General features: G+C 40.0%; 1 protein-coding gene across 1 annotated transcript in view; it reads right to left on the minus strand.

Moving 5' to 3' along the window:
* Positions 1-5,773: 5,773 nt before the first annotated feature.
* Positions 5,774-20,073, minus strand: part of ntf3 (neurotrophin 3) — a 41,244-nt gene continuing 26,944 nt past the window's right edge. Inside the window, exon 2 of the mRNA XM_069156558.1 lies at positions 5,774-6,925. Coding sequence (XP_069012659.1) covers positions 6,047-6,925 — 879 coding nt within the window. The 3' untranslated portion in view covers positions 5,774-6,046. The remainder of the gene's footprint in view (positions 6,926-20,073) is intronic.

The raw sequence follows: 20,073 nt of genomic DNA on the forward strand, positions 1-20,073 counted from the left end.
ACCCCTCAGTCATTAAACCACTGATGCCCGCTCTCACCGCTTCCCTCACCTGCCTCCCATTAATAAGAAATCAAACAAAACCTGCATGAAGAGGCTGCTGCTGCTCATACCTGATCACACCTCCGGATGGGACGAAGGAGACCTCCCTCCTTCAGCATGAGGACAATTGGGTCACTGGGATGAAGAGAGGGGTGTTGGGTAATGATGGGAGGTCCAATTGATTACATTTTGTAATGAGCTTTGGTGGGAGATAATCATCGGTGAATGACCTGATGACATCAGTTGGACTATAAGTCTTTTAGCTGCAAAGTAGAGGAGAAACCATTCCCAGCTGAAACCCCATAGATCCGTCAGTTACATACAAATGTATAAAGTTCTGTTTTGCGTTGACATGCTGGATCACATCATTTGTAATAATATTTTTCATAAATTTGTAACCCATACATGTAGAGCTGAGTTGTTTACACTACCTCTGTGGATTTTTTTTTAGCTGTAGTACCAAAGGGTCTCAGTTCCAGGGGCTGAGCACCAACCTCCATACTTTTATGGCACTTACTAAAATGCTTCGGTACTGTCTAGTATAAAAAAATTTGCCTTGTCATTCAGTACCAAATTCCAATACCTATGCTGCTTACACACTGACACATGTTCCTTTTTAAAACCCATAACGTTTACTCTGTTTATGCTGGAGTAAATCTCATGAGTGAGCCATAGCATTTCTTATTCATAAGATGTACTTGTACCGACCGCCCACATAGACAGAATCACTCATTTCCATCGAATGCCGTATTTCACTCTTCTTAAACTCATTTTTGCCCTCATTGTCTCACTTGCGTGCTTTGCAGGAATAGAAGGCTTCCTATCTGCAACCGGCAAGCTAGTGTCTACTGATAGCATGTGAGGCGTTTAGGGGACACATATTAATTGTAGCTAAAGAAAAACGCTCTCCCCCTCTAAACTGCATGAAAACTAAAGCTTTGTATGTACTGTATGTATGAATGACACCCAGCTCTTCCAGGGTCAGTCACTGTAGAAATCTACTTTTGCGTTGATCAGCATACAAAAGTAAAGCCTGTATAGCCCCAGTTTTTTTCAGATCCTGACATTTTTAAATGTGAAACTCATGAAGTCTCGTTTTATTTTGTCTAAATACCAACAAGTTAGAAGAAATGTTTCAGTTTCAGTAACAAGCTCTAGTTTGTGCAACATGTAAGAATCAAGCCAAGAACATCAATACTGGATGATCGTGCAGAACATGACAGCATTCATGAAAATGTCCTTTTATGTCGCGTGCCGATGCATTGGCATTTTTTTCTTTATCTTCCGCAAAACTACACATCAAGTCCTTAGAATTAAATAAATTGCATTGTTTCTATAGTAACCGCCTTGCAGGATAGCAAATAAAGGTTTTTTTGAATCTGGTACTCCTATCAGCAGGGAGATGTCAATTATCTGTGGTTTCCTTAATTGTTATAACTCACTGCTGCAACCATTGTCTGAGTTTGGTTAAGTTTGTTGACTTGGTTAGGAGAAGATTCAATTAACTACTTGGGTAACATGCTCTGTTGAAGTTTGGAGAATTTTTGGGTCCTGTTGACAATAATAATAATGTGGTTAAGGATAGAAAACACTACCAATGTTATTTGGAGTAAACAGTTGTTGCTAAACAGTTTGCTGCTCATATTTTCCTCTGTTGGGCCTGAGACCTAACTAGATAAATCATTTGAACATAAACAGATGCTCTTTAATGTTTATCACAGGAGGATTATGGGTACAGTAGGGTTGTGGCAACCCTTTCTCCTCCAGGGTGTCAAATACTGGCACATTTAGTCACTACAAATCATGTGGTCAGAAGTGAGAAAAGATCATGGTTTGGTTAAAAATAAGTAATTTTACGTAAGTAACATCGTTAGTAAAAGACCCGTCTTTATCCAAACATCCCCGACTTCATCACTTCACTGTTTTTACTCTGTTAGCTTCTTTGTTTCGGTGGCTAAAGAGAGCCCCCTACCTTGTGTGTATCTCTGTGATGCCAACAGCTTTGATGAAGTGGCAGTATTTGATGCCCCTGGAATGAGAACGGGCTGGTTGGGGTTAAGCAACCGAAACACTTGGTTAAGGTCAGGAAAAGATTGTCAAACGCTCTGATCTCAACACCGTTTCTGCCTCTGTTGGCACTGGATGTGAATTATGAGGTGCAAAAGCATCCAGCATGGCTGTAAAGACCTGTGTTACTTACTGGGCTGGTAGAGATGGAAATTCTCGATTATGTGTAGAACCCAATGCAACCAAAAGAAGACAGTCACACTACCAGTCACTGCTCCTAGCATGTTTTTAGTCAGGTAAATATGGATAGCCAGGGCTGCTGCAGAATAATCTGAAACCAGAGCTTGAGTTTGGATCTTAACTGTCTGCAGAAAACATCTGCCTTTAGTTCACATAGTTCAGTGTCATTGCACCAAAGGCCCAGACCAGACACTCGTAGAACCTAGTAAAAGTTGTGTAAGACTACACAGCATCTCTATGTTATGGCAGAGACATTTACAGTCAAATTGAGCAACGCAACAGTCCTGCAGATTGCAGATGCTGTTGTGGATGGAAAGGTACTCTGGAACTTCTGAAATCTTCTCCCATCTGGAACAAATGTAACTACACGTTTTATGAGTGGCTCTATATGGAGTCAAATTAGGGTCATAAAGATTTTGTGCTTGTGAAATGATGTTCACAAATAATTTCACAGTCTGCACTTGTATTTCATGTTTTGTGTGCTCGCAAAAAATAATTGCATGCTCGTATCTGAATGCATAAGCCTCTTGATGGAATAGCAGCTTTAGTAACTAAAATCAACCAAAATCCAACACTAAAACATTTTCTGCTAACAGACGTCCATCGAATCATGACTTTGAATCTTTAGCCAATTGTCCATGAGTAGAAGAACAATATAAAAACTAATTAAAAGGTCTCCGAAGTGCATAAAAAACTATTGTTTTTACGTGATTTTTTTTTTCCTTCAAAAGCCAAAGACGATGTGTGCCAAGCCAATCCTCCTTTTAATAACTCAACAGCAACCCTGTGATCCTTTCAAAGACACTAGAATTTCTTCATTCCAAAAAACACTTTATTTGTTTTGGGAAATTGTTTATTCGTGAGAATGAGTACAATTTGAAACACCATATAATCTGCTCCCAAATTGTTGATTTCATTGCTTTGACTGAGACTCACAATCGTCTGTATTGTTTGGCTCCTAAACTAGAAAGCTTATTCTTTGCATCTTCATGTCTCCTTATAAATAATGTGAAGTATACAGTATACTTGTACTTCACACTTCACTTCACACTCGTGCTACTCTGTGCTCCACAGTAACCTCTGAGGAATTTAATAATGACTGATTTATGTCTCAACCATGTTGTCTCTGGTATGTTTCTGCAGCACTGCATAATTTGATTTGTCTTTGACTTGTCTCTGCAACTGCTTTTCTGTGTTTTATAATTCTAACTGTTGTTACTAATATTAAATAAAATGGTGCCATAGTGATAACAATCAGAGAGGTTTAACTGTGAGTTCATCCTGCATCAGCGCTGCACACAGTTGGAGCCATTGTAGTCATGTTTTTAGACATCTCCAGCATCTGTTCTGCATTAGTCCCGCCGATAATTGATTTTTGCCATCTAGTTAGAACAACACTTTGTGCAGTGTCAGTGAAATGAGGAGTTTGAGCTGTGAAAGCAGCATTGTTATCGACACACGCACACCTGGATGCGCTTTTTTGTCATTTTTTATGTGTTACCGTTTGGCCACTTATCCCATATGTTAAAGATTTAGGTCCATTTGATACCTTTGTTCTCTCTGTGCTGACTGAGGTGTAACTCGTCTGATCAGAAAGCAAAATAAGTGATTGTGGATTTGATCTCTGATCAGTCATCTCTGACTGAATTGTGAAAATGAAATCCTAATAGTTTCAGAGGTTTCTCATTGTGCCTCAGTTAAAAATGTAAAGGATAAGTTTGGTGATAATATGTATCCTTGTTATTATCAATTAAATAAAAAAGCTGACCATGTGGCACTTAAATTGTGGCATTCAATCCCAAACTGACTTATTAAGACATACATCCTGAAAAACGTGTCCCCAGGACCTGACATGATTTCCGATAGCAATGGGTGTCTATAGTTTCTATAATGTTGAACAGTCATGTCAACCAGTACAACAATGTGGCTCACTAATGTGCTTTTAGTAGTTTTTAGACAGTAATGGATCTCTATTGCACAGGGGAGCCAGAGAGGTTTGGCTACCCAGACGATGCTTTTTACATGAACCAGTTTATTGTTGGTTTTGGTCTTTTAGTGGATCACTAGTCTGATCTCAAACCATTACTTAATTTGACCTCACACTCTGTTGAGTCAGAACGTCCGCTGGGGGATTTCCAACTCTTCAGTGTAAATGTAAAATGCAGAGGCTACCAAACTAAAACTGTAACAAAGCTTTTTCTCAAAGTGGCATTTTAGTGATTCAAGTTTTAAACACAACAAGAGGAAGATGTTAATAAATAATTTTGCAATGGCTGCTACTGTACAACAACTAATTAATGTCTAAAGGCCAAGCCCGGTATCACACGAAAGCGTGTAATACACCCTTCAGTCCGCTAGAAGATACCGTGGCAGTGTCACGTTTTGAGTTGCCTGAACGTGAAAAGTACACACGAGTATGATCGAATAAGGAAGTCCTATGATGTTTTTTTTTTTAAAGAAATAAATACATTTGAATAAATCCAACCACATGGTTTTGGTGGGTAAAGCTGTCACTTTACTGTTCAAGCTTGGTGAGGCAAAACATGACCTTGACTCAGGTCTCCTGTGGACTGACAGCTGTGTTACAAACTTTGTTGTGGTACCAGATTGAACAGCCTTTTTAGGGAATGTATCAACCACCACAACTGAAGGTCAAAGCAGATTTTGAATGAGGACTGTATTAAAGCAATGCAATATGACATAACATATGAACTGTACTCTTGGGCACCATAATCATTTGAAATCAGTATTTGTTTATGAAATGTTTCCAAGTTTAAGAAATATAGGTTTTTATTAAAAGGAAGAAACAAAAACAGAGTAAAACTTGGTGAACAGAGTCAAAGTGGTCTGTGGAAAACCAAACCGTTTAATTTTCTTCAATTTCCATCCGTCACTGCCAGCAGATTCCACACAAGGAATTTCACTTTTTTGTTTGTCAGGACTGTCTCCCAAGAGGAATGAATGGACTTGCTGTGCATTACATCATAAACGTTGTGTCAGTTGTGAACACAGTGTAAATGTATACGTTTGGTCACAAATCTCAAATCTGTGTTTTCGTCTGATAAGAGTCATCTGTGTCATTAATGCTAAGAATTTGGGCTCCATATTGGTCAGCAGGACAGGACAGGTCCCTTCAGCTCTGTCATGTTTTAGGTTCACCTCCCCCCCACACCCCAAAAAACAACATTTGCGGCAACTGATGTGTGTGAGTTACCATGTCCTACCGCTCTGCTCTGCAGCCACACTGGTCAAGGCACATGTAAAGTCTTACTGTGAAGCACCTTTGCAGCTCAGCTCTATGTTGTAGTCTCAAAATGAGTTCATCGCTTGTTTCATTCCTTTTTATAGACATGGTTTTTTTTTTCCTTTTGAAGAAGACTTTCAATAAATAACACAAATATATTCATACGTCATATATAGATAGATAAACATGTATAAACTACATGCATTTCATATAACTTAAATAATTTATATGTACAGTTCTCCCTCTCACGCTCATCCCCTCCCTCCCCAGACCCTCTCAAACGAGTTCTTCCGTAACAGCAGTGCTGCCACAGCTTGTGGATGTGCAGCACGTCAGCGTGAAATATCCTTTAAATGGACCCCAGATTTCGTCATTCAAAGTATAATTTTATAGCAGAGTGTTGCCGTTCACCACCGTGACACATAATCCTGTGGTTGGGAGCACTGTGAGCAGGAAATTAAATCCTATACAGGAAGTAGAATTCCAAACTGGTAATTCCCCCCAGCAGGGCCTTGTTTACGTCCTGTGACGTTTCCTCGACAGTGCGCAGACACAGGAAGTGTCTATGCGTATCCACCTCCAGCCCACTGAGTTGTGATACTGCGCCAGCGCTCGGACGTACGTCTGCGTCGTCTTGCACTGTGAGTTCCAGTTCTTGTCGTCGATGCCCCTGCAGCCTCCCTTGAAGGGCCTCGCGGTCCGACAGCGCGTCTCGTAAAAGTACTGTTTGATGTCCTGCGTGGCACTGGTTTTAATTTTGGCCAGAACAGTCACGTGGTCCCCCCTGGTGTCCACCGCGTGGGTTTTATCCGTCACCCACTGGCTCTCGCTGTCACACACAGAATATTCCCCACGGTAGCTCCTGTGCTCTGCGTTGCGCTTCTTTCGCGTCTTGTTTCCCGCCGCCGCTCCGTCCGCTCCGCCGCTTACAAAATCATCCGCGAGGTACAGCGGCGGCGGCTGCAGCGGGGGCCGGTCGCTCAACAGCACCCGGGGTGAATTGTACCGCTTGTGTTGCCTGAGGAGGTCCGAGTTCAATAGCATCACCTGCTGGTCGATTAAACCGTCACTGCTCCCGCCGCTCCGCCCCCCCGCCCCCCACTGCTCCGCATTGCCCTGCTCCTCTAAAGGAAAGGTCGCACTCAGGAGAGGGGGAAGTGTCTCCTGCGGCTCCGTGTCCCTGCTTTTCCCCTGCTGGCTCTGGTTCCCCCTCGTCTTCCCCCTCATCAGGTCAGCCTGAAGCAGCTGGATTATGAGAGAGTTTAAGGGGTCAGGACTTGGCTGCTGCTGTTGCCCTTGGCGACCGCGGTCCATGTTGGTTGCCTGGATACCATAGAGGTACACAAGGACCATCACATACAGCAGGATGGACATCACTAGATTCACCTGTAATATCTGTGGAGACAGAAAGAGAAGAACTTTTTAAAGATGCTGTGGTTTTTGTCCTTGTGGTAAACAGATTATTTCCTTTCTTGATGACCAACATTAGTCTCCCTACATCAGAGGATCTGTAAGGCACACCTGTAGTTTGGCTGACTCAACCCACTTCCAACAAGATCAGGGGTCGTATTCACAAACATTATGAAAATATGCATCCTTCTAAAAGGCGTGATTACTTGTTTCAGAAAAAAGGGCAAGTTGTGATAATGGGCACAGGATGGACGTATGAAAGTAGTTTTGTGTCTTTTTTATGCAAGCTTAAAAAAAATATCACAATAAAAAACTACTATCACGTTTTTATGTCAAAATATATGAACTGAGAATCAAATTATTTGGATTGCAAACAAATTCTCTTACAGTTTTGCTTCGTTTATAGACTTAAGAATTTTGCTCGTCACAGAATTTTTTTGCTTGCAAATCAAACCTCTTTGCTTGCGAGTCAAACGTTTTTTTGATTGCGAGTCGAGTAGGACTTAATTCCCGGGACCTCCACTGATAAAGGAGACAAAAGTTTTTATTGATGGGTTTGACTTGGATACACACCTCATATATAGACACATGGTCTTTACAAAGGGAGTGACGTGTGTGCAGTGTTTACAACCATGCCATGGATCCAAGTAAAACCCACCAATAGGAACTCCTGTTTCATCCATGAGCGCAGGTCCTGCCCACAACATCCGACTCGACATGTAACCAAATATTTGTGACTCGCAACCAAAGAGGTCTGATTTGCAACCAAAACATTTCGTGACACAATCTTAATTCTCAAATCTGTGACCAAAACCAACAAAACTTTAAGGTAGAATGTGTTTGCAATCTAAATGATTTTATTCTCAGTTTATATACTTTTGCTTACAAACTAGATTATTGATTGCTGTAGAATAAATTTTGTCTCAAAACAGTTTTTTTTATGCTTGCTTAAAAAAAAATAAAAAAATAAAAAATAAGACACAAAAGTACCTTCATAGAGTGACATCCAGGGGAAATGAAAGGAGTTGTGTCTCAATACAAGGCTGGAATAGCACTGGAACTATTTGTGCGATCACTCTGCAGATGGAAAGTTGAAACCGTCCCGAGTCATCACTGTTGAGTTTTTCCAGGTGCCAGATATCTTAGTGCTGTCATCACTTTTATGGCGTTATTGTGTCATGGTGAGATATGAATGTGTTTAATAAAATCGACTGCAATCATCATGTCTGCATGATGGCATTGTTTCATTAACTCACTGTCATTCAGCATTTAAGAATCTTCCTCTTTGACTTTATGCCATTTTCTCGTCTGCTTGAGAAATTCCTCAGAAAGTCTTCCTCCCTAATATCTAAGATTCTTTGTGAATCACTTTTTATCTTCGCAAGGATCTAAATTTACCTTTTGAAGGGAAACGGTCATAATTCACACACCCAAATTATTCAAACATTTTCTTCAATTTTGGTCATTGAGCAACTCGAGGAAGTTTTATGAAAACGACCCCGGCAGTTGGAGCTGCAGTAGTGGCTGCAGTAGTGGCTGTGATACTTCAAAACTCTCAGAACTCTACTGTCTCAATTCACGTTATAACCAATGATGTCCATTTTGAATAATGACCAAAACTCTGCTTAGAAATCATTTTAAAAGACACTCCTCAAGTCCACACTTTACATACTCATGGACAGGGGTAAGGGTTGTTTAGTTTTATCTCGGGAGGGGAGGAGGGGGGGTATACGCTGTCAGATGAAAGTTTTTTTTAAGTCTGTAAGTCTCCGTGAGAACCCTGGGCTTCACCTCAGCCCCCGACGCCATGATGATCAGCAGAAGCAGGGCATGTTTGCCTTTGACTAAATACGTTATTGTGGGAACTGACATTCTGTAACATGCACAATTTACCATGCTTCCTTAAAACACACATAATTCTCTCCTGAGCAACACATGGAAACACTTGAAATGAGAAGATTTGCATAAAGCAACCTCTCCGTCAAACTCACACTCGGTTGTGTCCCCATAAGTTGTCTCTGTTTCCTCATATTTGGATTAATCTCTTCTTAACTAACCAACTGAAAACCCGTTGAGCTTCAAAAGTAACAATTATTGAGCAGCATAAAATAGTACATTTTCAGTGTAGTTTCCATGGTAGAGAGGCAGGTATTGTGATTGCAGATTTGCCAACTTACATCACCGTACCTGCAGCATGACTCTGAGATGTGAACACCCTGCTTCTTTTGAACACACTCTATTGCATAACCATTGTATACCAGCATTGTTGGATCATTTTAAACATCAAGTTCAAATTGTTTAACTTTTTATTTAATAGCAAGTCTTTCCAGCACACAAAGAGCTTCTCTACAAGCGTTTACGCCAGCTGGGTCAGTAAGTTGGCTCATCCTACTTTACTTATTTTCTTTAAATATCTCCTGCAGTCTTTATGATTCTTATTTTACGACAGTATCATCACTTAGAAGTAAACTTTCCAAAATGATCAAACACACTTTCATCAGTACTTCTGGACAGGTTAGTTAAAGATTGTCTTAGAGCAGTCATGATTGTAGTAAAGTTCGGTATCACACCAAAGCGAGTAATAGACCTGTCAGTCTACGAGAGGTACCGTGTCAGTATCACGTTTTGCCTCACCGAGGTGTGAAAAATACACGCATGTCAGAACACGGTCGAAGGAGGTCATGTGATGAAGTAGAGAGTGATAAAGTCCAAGTAAGGTGAAACTTTTGGCGACCAGTATTGAAGTCAACGTAGATCTGTTTTCAATAACATTCACATAACATAAAGTATTTAACTTACATTACATGACATACTTGACATTACTTGCATAAATTACTTATTTTTACCCAAACCATGTCGTTTTGGTGCCTCAACGTAACCAGGTTTTCTGAAACCATGATGTTTTATTAAACCTAACATCTGCTCTTTTTGGCAGAATCACGTTTGCTCTTTTCATGCCCACACAAGGCAAAGCATGACAGTGACACTATATCCTATAGAGGACTGATGGGTGTATTACCTTGGCGTGACATCAGGTCATCTTGTCATATGGCCTAAAGCAGAAGCTTAAAATGTTGCCAAAGCACAACCTGAAACACCAACATCTGTGCTTACTCCCGGATGTTATTCATGGCTCAAGTTCTGTTGTGAACTGCATTGACTTTGGTCACACCCAATCATCTGCTCAAGTTAAAACTAGTTCCAGCTTCTTGGCTCTCACTTTGGTTTTGGGATGAGTTTAAAAGCCCCATGGTGATTATCGAGATCTACAATTAACAGAGAGTAACTTAATGTAGAAAATGTGTACGTATGCCTGTATATTGCCACATGCTTATTCCCAGCAGTGGAGGTGTGAGCCTCAGGGAAGAATTCGAGCCACTTACTGGTTCTCAGAAACTCTCAGAAAGGTTTCTCAAAAAAATCTAAGTGACGAACCCTCATTCATAAAAGTCCACATTAACAGCCTTTAATTGCAGTCACCGTCTTTGACTATTAGACAAGAGCTTTGCTAACATGTTGGGAGTGTTTTCTGTCCGTTTTCCCACCCTGCCTTTTCCAGTCATGGATATTCCTCCAACATTTGAAGAGTGTGTTTGCGATTAGCTTTGCATAGTGTAAAGACGAGAAAGAGGGAAACGGCTAAACCACCTCTGTTCAAAGGTAGCAAAACCTCACTTGGCTGCACCAGACTCTCGCTCACAGCTTCAAGTTTCTTTACTGGTGATTAGAGGCTAGTCATGCTGCTCTTATTAACGTTCTCTCAGCCACTCTGAAGGGCAGAGGAATCAGCGTGCGGGTTAACCATTTTTGTCCTGCCCCTCATTCATTGTGTTTGGACAACTGGTGACAGTGACGAGCGCAGCAATAAAAATGTTCAACTCCTGCTGACTAGAGAAAAAGGCAGAATTTAAACACTCAGCCTGAAATAAACGGTTAGCTCCTCTTTCTGCTGCTTCCAGTTTCTCTTGATCATCCAGTTCACAATAACTAAGCAATGGGCTGTCAAACTCCCTGTTTACGAAACACTACTGTTCCCTCTAAGAAATATGTGTAGAATCTATGACTAAATCAAACCACAAAAATAGACATCAGCATGCTTTTCTTGTGTGTCACCAAGAGTAATCATAGTATTCCTGCTGATAAGCAGGGGGTGATGAGTATTTCATGAAAGACTGGAAGCTGCAGTCCAATGCACACACGTTCACTAAACCTTCAACAAACAAGTCAAGGTTTAAATGTTTTTCAGAGAGGAAAGAGGTGACAGACGGCCATGAGCAAAAAGATGTGATTTGTTGTTTTGGCTGAATGATACAGCTGCTAGATAGGGGCGGTGGGGTATGTTCAGAAAACAATATCACCTTACAATCAGTGGCTCATAAAAGACACGCACACAAATGTACATACTGATATCACTTAATCACAAAAGTTGTGTTGAGTACCAGTAGAAAAGTTTCTCTGCAATATTGCTGCAAACCTGCCACTAAAGGTCACACGGAAGACGCAACTTCAAACTCCCATTGTTGGAAAAAGTACGAGCTTTTTTTTTTTTTTTTTTAAACCTTCAGCTATGCAAGCTATGGAACAATATAATTTTTGTTTTCAGCCCCAGTGTCAATCTTCCTCCACTTGAAGTTGCGGCAGACTGGACACAGCATCAGCATCCCTGTTAATCTCTACATCGCACTGAAGCATAGGAATGTCCTATAATCACTGTAATGTAGCATGGTAATGTAGGTCAGTTACTAAATCTGGCAACACTGCAAATAAGCAGCACTTCAGACATGTTGTGCTTGAAGCAAAAAGTCAAACAAACAGTCAAAGTAACATTGCTACATCACCTAGTTGGCACAAAAATGAATTTTCTGAAATGGAAATCTGTCCAACAAAAGATAACATTTGTTTAAGAGCCCATCTTGATGCGGTATCCAGTAATACTTATTGGTATTTCCTTTAAATAGGACAAGTCTGTTTCTAAAAGTCAAAAAACATCACAATGTTTAACATGACATTAACTTAACATTTAAGCTTTCACTTGTAATTCAATAAAAAAAAATGTGTGAATGAGGATCTCTTTGTAAAGCAGGCACCTGGCCCGTGAAAACTACATCTGGCAGGACAAATTAATTTTCCCTCCTGCTGCAATAATCAGCACCATAAAACCCCTCGCTGTAGTTTATGATGTTGACATTCAGACTGTCGGAGGGTAACGAGAGCGATAACTTTCTCAGTGTGCCGGTTGATACTGAGACGGTGTGCGCTGTCCTGTATTTCTTTTTGTATTGTAGGAACAAATGTCCGCACAAGGACGCACTGTGACGTTATTTTCGGCTCGGGTTTAGGGCTAGCTTTATTATTAGGTTTTGGCAGCACATAAGTTTTAAATTCAGGGAATGAATTTAGTCATTGAAAGTCAAAGTTTGTGTGCAAGAAGGAGGAGGGAAAAGAGAAGGAGGAGGGAAAAGAGAACAAGGCCGACATGTTAATGCGCCCAGATGATGAAATGCAATCAAATATATTATTGTACAGCCGCAGATTGTCAGGATATTAGTCCACCTGCTTGAAAGGCATCGAGGTGACTCTATTTACAAATTCTGATTGCTTTTGATTGTCTGACCACTGAACCAAAAATTAATGACAAATTCAGTTTCGTTGTCTTTTATCCCACGTTTGTGTCTGAATAAGAAAAACAACGCATTAAATTCTGATTTGTCTTTTTCTCTTGTAGACAACACTGAGAGTTTCTGTTGGCAGCAGCATGGCTCCTCAGTGCTAACATGGAGAGCAACAACCAGGTAAGTGGGAACACAGATGTCACTGTCTTTTATGACATCTTGGCCACGCAACGTTTCAGCTGTGTTTTACAGTTGTCCGTTTCACGTGCATCTGGCGAAACACACACTTTTACTTTAATAAATGAGTTGTTTACACAAGCTGTATAACCGCTCCTGTTTTACTCATTCTATATAAAGTGTCATTTTTATGCTGCAAGGCCATTTTCTTCCATTACACGTGCGAGATGACAGTAGATGTGTATTGGGTTCAAAGTGCTGCCAAAACACAGGTGACCTCAGACTGAGCCTGAACCTGTGTAGACAGAGAGGGGACTAAAGCGACCGATCTCGCTACACCTCCTGTGCAGACACAATAGCTCCTTTTACGCAGCTTGTTCGAGATACACAGTTTATGCTCCTCTATGTAAAAGGTAAGAACATGACAATTGGGGCAATTTTGTCTAGTCTCAGAGACGAATCAACGTCGGAGGCATCATGCAGGTTTTGTTTGATTCAATGTAAGAAAGAAAAGCCAGCATAATGGCGGGTCTTCTTTATTGTAGGATCTTTGTTTGAAACAACATCAATTTTAAGTGTTTGTCAGATTGTGTAACAGCGACTGAAACCCTCTCCTCACACGCTTTTGCGATGTGAGCGTTTGCTAAATTTGAACTTTCCCCTCAAACTGTTTTTGAACTGACCTAAGCTGGTTATATTGTCTGCCTGAACTGCATGTTGGATGGTTGAATAGCGTCAGGAACACTAACACCTTTCAAATGGTGAACAGTTGGTTTCTGAACCCCCCCAAATTCGTGGCCCAGTTCACACCTGACATTCTTCTAGGATGAATCAACTTAAGCCTCCCAACAATGTCAGTTCCTTGTCTGTGTGACAAAGCATTGCAGAGAAAATCAACTTTATATTTGCATCAAGTTGAATGGTCATTACACTGACCCCACTGCATCTGCACTCCCACTTCTCTTGACTGAATAATCCCCAAAGTCCTGATTGCTTCCCAACATGAAAATAAGCAGCAGAACTTACCCTTTCTGATGATACCTGTCGTCTTTCTGTACAACAAAGCTTTTTAAGCCAATCCGGTTTTGAAATCTGCACCTTTTGACCTCTGCATTGTCTCCAACATAGGGCTGACATTAAAAATCTCACTTTGTAGGAAACACTTTGCAGGCATCCAGTGCAGCTGAGTTATTAGAACATATCACAGGTGCTTATGACCTGTGTGTAAATTTCCCCGGCCACGCAGAGTCATTCATGACGCTTATTTTCCGTCAGGAACTAAACACATATTTTATGGTTTGGATATTGAGTGAATAGTTTCACATTATTACAAAGGCCCAGATGCAGGGGATGCATGTTGAGATCGGCTCTCAATGCATCCTCAATGTGTGTTGGGTGCACTCACATCTGTACTGCCAGGTGTGAACAGAGCCTGTTTCTGGAACTAGTGATCCAACATTCACACCCACTCTGTGCCCTGGATGGGCAGCTGTGTGAAGGTGAGGATAGAGCCGGGCTTTGAGTGATATTACATTCAGAATAACTACATTTGGTTTCCAACATGGTAAGAACTAGTTCTGAGCGACTATTAGCCCACTCCTAGTCACTGTGTGTGTCTTGGGAAGATCAGATATACCTGCAGTATCTAATAATTCGAAAGTGAAGTGGAACTGCAACAGTAAACTGTCTGTGGAAGCAGTAAAGGGTCTGTCCCCTGTGACCACAGCTGCTGAAGTTACAGTGAAATTAGCTTCTCTGTCTCTTGAGGCTGGACGAAAGAAGGCTGCTGCAGTGACTTCTACATATATGACCTCAAAGAAATCTCAGGAAGTTTTTTGTCTGCTCCCGAATCAGTTTTAACATTGAATATATCTGTGACAGAGCCATATAAATGAGAGTCGGTGAGGACTTTTCTAGTCTGTGGTCAGCTGTTACTTTATGAAGTATTAGGTGTGCTAAAAGTAAGTCTACTGAGACAGACCCAGCCTGTGGCACAGGTGCGATTAGGCGAATAAAAGGAGCGCCATCCATCCATCCATCCATCCATAGGGTGGCCCAAAATTAGGCAAATTTTAGTGTTTAAAAAAAACCATTTTCATGCGAATTATGTCAAAATATTACTAAAAACAGCATCACAACCCCACCTTCCATTACACCTGCAGCCAAATTCAAATATTATCTCAAAAAGACAAAAGCGCTCAGTGAAGAGGAGGAAAAACTGGAAAACTATTTAGCCTATACTTAAACTATTCAGTAAATGTACCCTTAGATTCCTGAGGTAAAATTGGAACGGCTACTCAGGTGTTTGGGACATAATCGACAATATAATTTGAGAAATCCACCATTTTCTTTCCAGTGTGGCACACAAAACATCCGCTGTCTGCCTCAAGAAACGAGGCAAACATTTTTCTGAACATCTTCGTCTAGTTTGCCAACGTTAGCCCTGCTTATAATAGTCAATTGAAATACATTTCCTTTTCCCCTTTTGTGATTAATAATGGTAAGCTTTTGCATTTCAATTAGTCTTATATGTATAACAGTATGCATCACGAGAGAAGTGCTCTTTGAATACTCGTTTTATGCATGAATGCTAGATGTCAATACTCTTTGTTTTGTGTTTAGCATGATTCCTGTTCAAATTTAAAAAAAAATTCAATATTTTAATCCACCCTTGCCAATCCTGATGGTGGTAATGACTGCGAAGAAAGGGGCACGAGCTAAACTGTCACCGAGGTCACCAAATTGATCAGGGACGGCTCTTTGATAAGAGGAAGGAGGAGCTCATATCTATGCCGAAGTCAACGGCTGATTTAGCTACGTGTTCGCTGATGGTGGTATGCGAGAGACCGGCGGCGAAAACGGAGAAAGACGCTATTGACTAGCGAAGTCAATTGGGCTGCCAAGGTCGGCATGTGAATTACTTGGCACGCCGAGCAAAAAGTTCCATGACGGGTAATGCATCTCGTGGTTTGAAAAGAAAGACGTCGGGCCGATTTCTCAGTTTCCAACGACTTTTCCTGGAATTTAATCCACTAAAACAAGTGCCGCCTCTAGCTTGTTGTTCAAGATGTTCCATTAGCCAAAAAGGTCAAAGCTTTTTCTCAAGCCACAGATGTAATCCCCGAGTTTGAGGAGTCCCGGTCTGATTCAGAGTGTGCCGGTCACCTTGATGACTAAGTGTACATACTGTAAATTACTAAAAGAGCGGGTTAGGACAAGAAACATCTGAAGCCTCGGGGAACTGTCAGAGGATTCCTCACATTCAGATCTTGTGCCACTGAGTTCACGACAGGAAATGATCAACTATTGCTCATTGCGAGCCTATTGTTTTTTTTGTAGGGTGAGGTTACCACCAGGATGTCTTTAATAAGTGTACACTTTTCCCTGATAGGGCTTACCTCTAAAACAAGAAGTGATTGGACTTAGCAGTAGGCATTTTTTACAAGATATTCACCGAGCCTCTCAGCTCTGTTCTTCACACTTAAATGGATAATTGCTCAAGGAAAATATATTTTTCATGTGACATTCAGATGTTACTGGGCCCTGAATATAGACACAGAACTGGGTGAAACTGGAATGCAGGGTTTTGGGGCTTTGTTTCCCTGAACAACCACAATGCCTCATGTGACTGGCATTATTTCAACATGAATTTTGACTTGTTATTTTTTCCTTTAATTTTCTGTTGCCAGTTTACTTATCTTAAATGATAGTTTCATTGCAGTCCTCCAGCCAAAAATCAATAAAACTAAATACATTTTAGGTTTAAAATCACTCAATCTGCCTCAGACACTCCTGTGGCATAAAAATACAAATAATACTTAATCGTTCTAATAAAAAGTTTTCATCTTCTACATGAAATCAATACATGAACAAAAATGCTCAATGAAGGCTGTGAAGGGACAACACCGCTTCAAATTCAAGCCAATTCAGAAGTACCTTCCTGAGTCAATAAATGTATTGCTTCCCGATCAGTGTACTGAAATATGGAAATGATTCCATATTTAAATGGATATTAGGCCTCAAAGAGAGCACATTATTTTGATTCAGTTGTGATATAATGAGTGTTACTTTGTTGTCAATTTTCGGCAAAATATAAAATACATCTTCCACAGTTTTACTTTTCATAAGCTTGTTTTGTTTAGTTTTTGGGTTAACAATAAGTATGGCTTGTTCGGTTACTCATACTAACAGGCTTAAGGGGGAAAAAAAATTGTTTGTTTGTTTGTTTGGTTCTTTATTTGTTTTGTAAGTTTGCAATTGTAGCATTTGTGTGTTCAATGCATTTTGGTCATTAGCTAAATGTGCATGTTGGCTGTGTGCTTCAATCAAGTTTTAGTGTCGCTTTGGAGATCCCTTAATCATTACTGCTGTCCAAAATGTTTATGTCGAGATGCCTGCAAAACTAATAATCATCTTCAACTGTACATCTGCAGACGTTAGCATCCGAAACAGCCTTTAGCTCAAAGCACTGCTTTGTCCGAGTCCAGTTGATCTATTAAAAATTGCTTTCCAGCAGTGTGTGTTGATTTTTTTATCAGCTGCTGCTGTGTCCAACTAGATTTTGTATTGTGCAGGTTGCAGATCAAGACAGGGTGTATTTGTTGGCAGCAGAACACAAATAAAACTACCTTAGATGCTCTATATCCAGTCAACAGTAACTTACAATATTTATTCTCAAACACAATTTGACTGCACCCTGAAAGTTAATTTAATGTTCCTGCTTCCATCAGACAAAAAAAACCAACAACATACAGGACAAGTGCAAGGTTTCTGTTTGTCAGTTGCGTCTCAGATGACTAACGGGTTCACAACAGTTCCAGCTCACAACAAAGTTTCCATCCAACAATACTGCAGATAGATAATGTGTCAGACGCTGTTTAAAGGAGTCTTGTGTTTTAGCCACTTGCATCTTCCTTCTTCTCCACTCAGTTAGTACCCACAACTCATGTTAGCTGAGCTGTAACTTGTAAGATCAGCCTTAAGACTTCCTGCTCAACATGACAGTCTGGATAAGATTGTATCGCTGCAGATGCTGAAGCAACTTGCCCCTCACACTTAGATCAGCCCTCATCTAAGCCTCTTCAGAACTACATCATCAGTATAAAAGCACAGATGCAGTCCTTTATTTCTACACGGCCCTACTGACATGCAGGTTTGAGGTTTGAGGTTTGAGGACAGGTCAGGGCTTGATCGAGTAATTCATATTAGTGTCAGCTGAAAAACATTCTAAAATTATAGATATAAAGGAACCAATCCTTAGTTTAAATGTCAGCATCATTGGGTAATCTTTTCACTTGAGGCAGTGAGTTAGGAGAAGATGGGAAACGATGAGTGGAGAAAGATATGAATTGAGAGTGAAAATAGAGAAATGAACAAAGCAAACAGAAATGACAGAAAAATGTTTAACGTTTTGTATTAGTGGAAGTGAATTGTACAATCTAGTTCGATGGCTCGTGTTTGATTGGGTGATTTACTGTTAGTTTTTTACTCTTGGACATTGTGAAAAAGCTTGTGAATGAGTTCATATGTGAATTCAAAAATCTTTTTAGTTTTCATTCTGTATGTGAAAAGGTATTCATGTAATCTTTGTAGGAAGACTTATGAAACTCACTCCGACTAATGAAAATTATGAGTTTGATCATTTAAATGAATCTTATTTGTTCATGTTCATGACTAAACCTATTTTTTTATTTGAATAGAATTTTAATAGTGGGAGATATGTTGAGTCAATGTCAGATATTTTTCTGTGATCGGTTACATGGTTCATGTTTTTTTGATGGTTATTTGCTCTTTTTAGAGCCTTGTGCATCACTGCACTCCTATAAAACTATCACACTCACTATGGGCATTTTAAACAACATATTAATTCAGTTATTGTCGTTTTAATTCTGCACATCCTTCATCAAAGCCTGCCACCGCCGCTGTGGTAGATTCAGACTGCCAACCTACATAGAAGTAATTTACAATAAACAATGCAGCTTGTAATTCAGTGTTACTGTTAGTGGGTTTATGTCAGCCTCACCATGTACAATTCCCTCCAACATCTGTGTCAGACCACTATTGAGGTAGAAAATGATCTTTAATTTTAAAACATCTTTCACATGTTTTTTTTTTTTTTTTTTTTTTTTTTCATATATCATTTATACCCTGATTTAAAAAAACATTTTATTCCAAAAAACTTTCTTTTTTTTATGGCTGTTGGCAGTAATTTCTGATTTATGGAGTGTTAAAAAGAGATTTCCAAAATATCCCCGAAGAAAGAACTTTGATTAATATGTCAACAAACTGAAACAAGAAGCTTGGTTTATCCAATGTTCATATTAAAGTAGATGATACATCTACATATTAAAACACCATTTCAGAAAACTTTAAATAGAAAAAACAATTGTAAATATTCTGCCTTAAGGATTTTAACTTCAAACTCCGACCCTGTTAAACTAATATTAGTTTAACCCCACCAGCAATGGAAAAAAGTAATGACAGAAAAAAAAAAAAAACTCACCCATCCTACAATCACAAGACCTGCGCTCTACTGCATATGTCAATAAACACACAAAGTTAAATAATTTGTACAATTACACTCCAACATTTGCTTTCAAGACGCACACATTTGCATGGGATGATAGTGTTGTTTTCTCTTTCAAGGTAACATAAAATGGTCCGAGAAGCTTAGAAGCTTTTTGTGACTTATCTAAATGATTACATAAGACATTTGTTAGGACTTTACATCCAAATTAAAGGATTAGAAAATTTTATTTAGTTTTTAGAGGAATCCAAATTTGCGTTAGCAGTGTTTCTGTCACTCATTTGACCCCTTCATAACTTCTGCTTTCCAGACTCAAGAGCCATGAAGTAAGTGTCCATCGTGCGTGACCTTCTCTCCAACATTATCCCCTTTACATCCACTCATCATCTCACCCTCCAATCATATTCATCCTCATTTCACTCCTTCCTCCTCTTCCTCTGTTCTCTGTCCGCCTGGGAGTTCCTCCTCGTCTAAAGCCTTATTCACGCACAGGAATGATATTATGTAATTTGAAAACAACCCACCACACACTGCAGCCATGATATGAATGTCACAAGATTGATTGCCGACAAATATTTGTGTTCATCTCTGTAAGCGTCATTTTTCATGACACTGTTTCCGTAAGTAAAGTAAGAGAGGAAAAGTTGCGCACTAAATTTAATTTATAGACCTCCTTTGTTTTGTGTTTTGTCCAGCACAATCTCCACAGTAAATACAAGTCAGTGGACGCACCTGACTACTTCAGTATCCTGCAAACAGAGTGTATCCGTGTACATGAGTGTGTATGTGTCTCACTCTCTGAGCTGTCCCTCCATCAG

The sequence above is a fragment of the Embiotoca jacksoni genome, unplaced genomic scaffold (assembly GCF_022577435.1).
Source record: "Embiotoca jacksoni isolate LCO1_2020_lvr unplaced genomic scaffold, fEmbJac1.0.p SCAF_21, whole genome shotgun sequence".
NCBI classification, from domain to species: Eukaryota; Metazoa; Chordata; class Actinopteri; family Embiotocidae; genus Embiotoca; species Embiotoca jacksoni.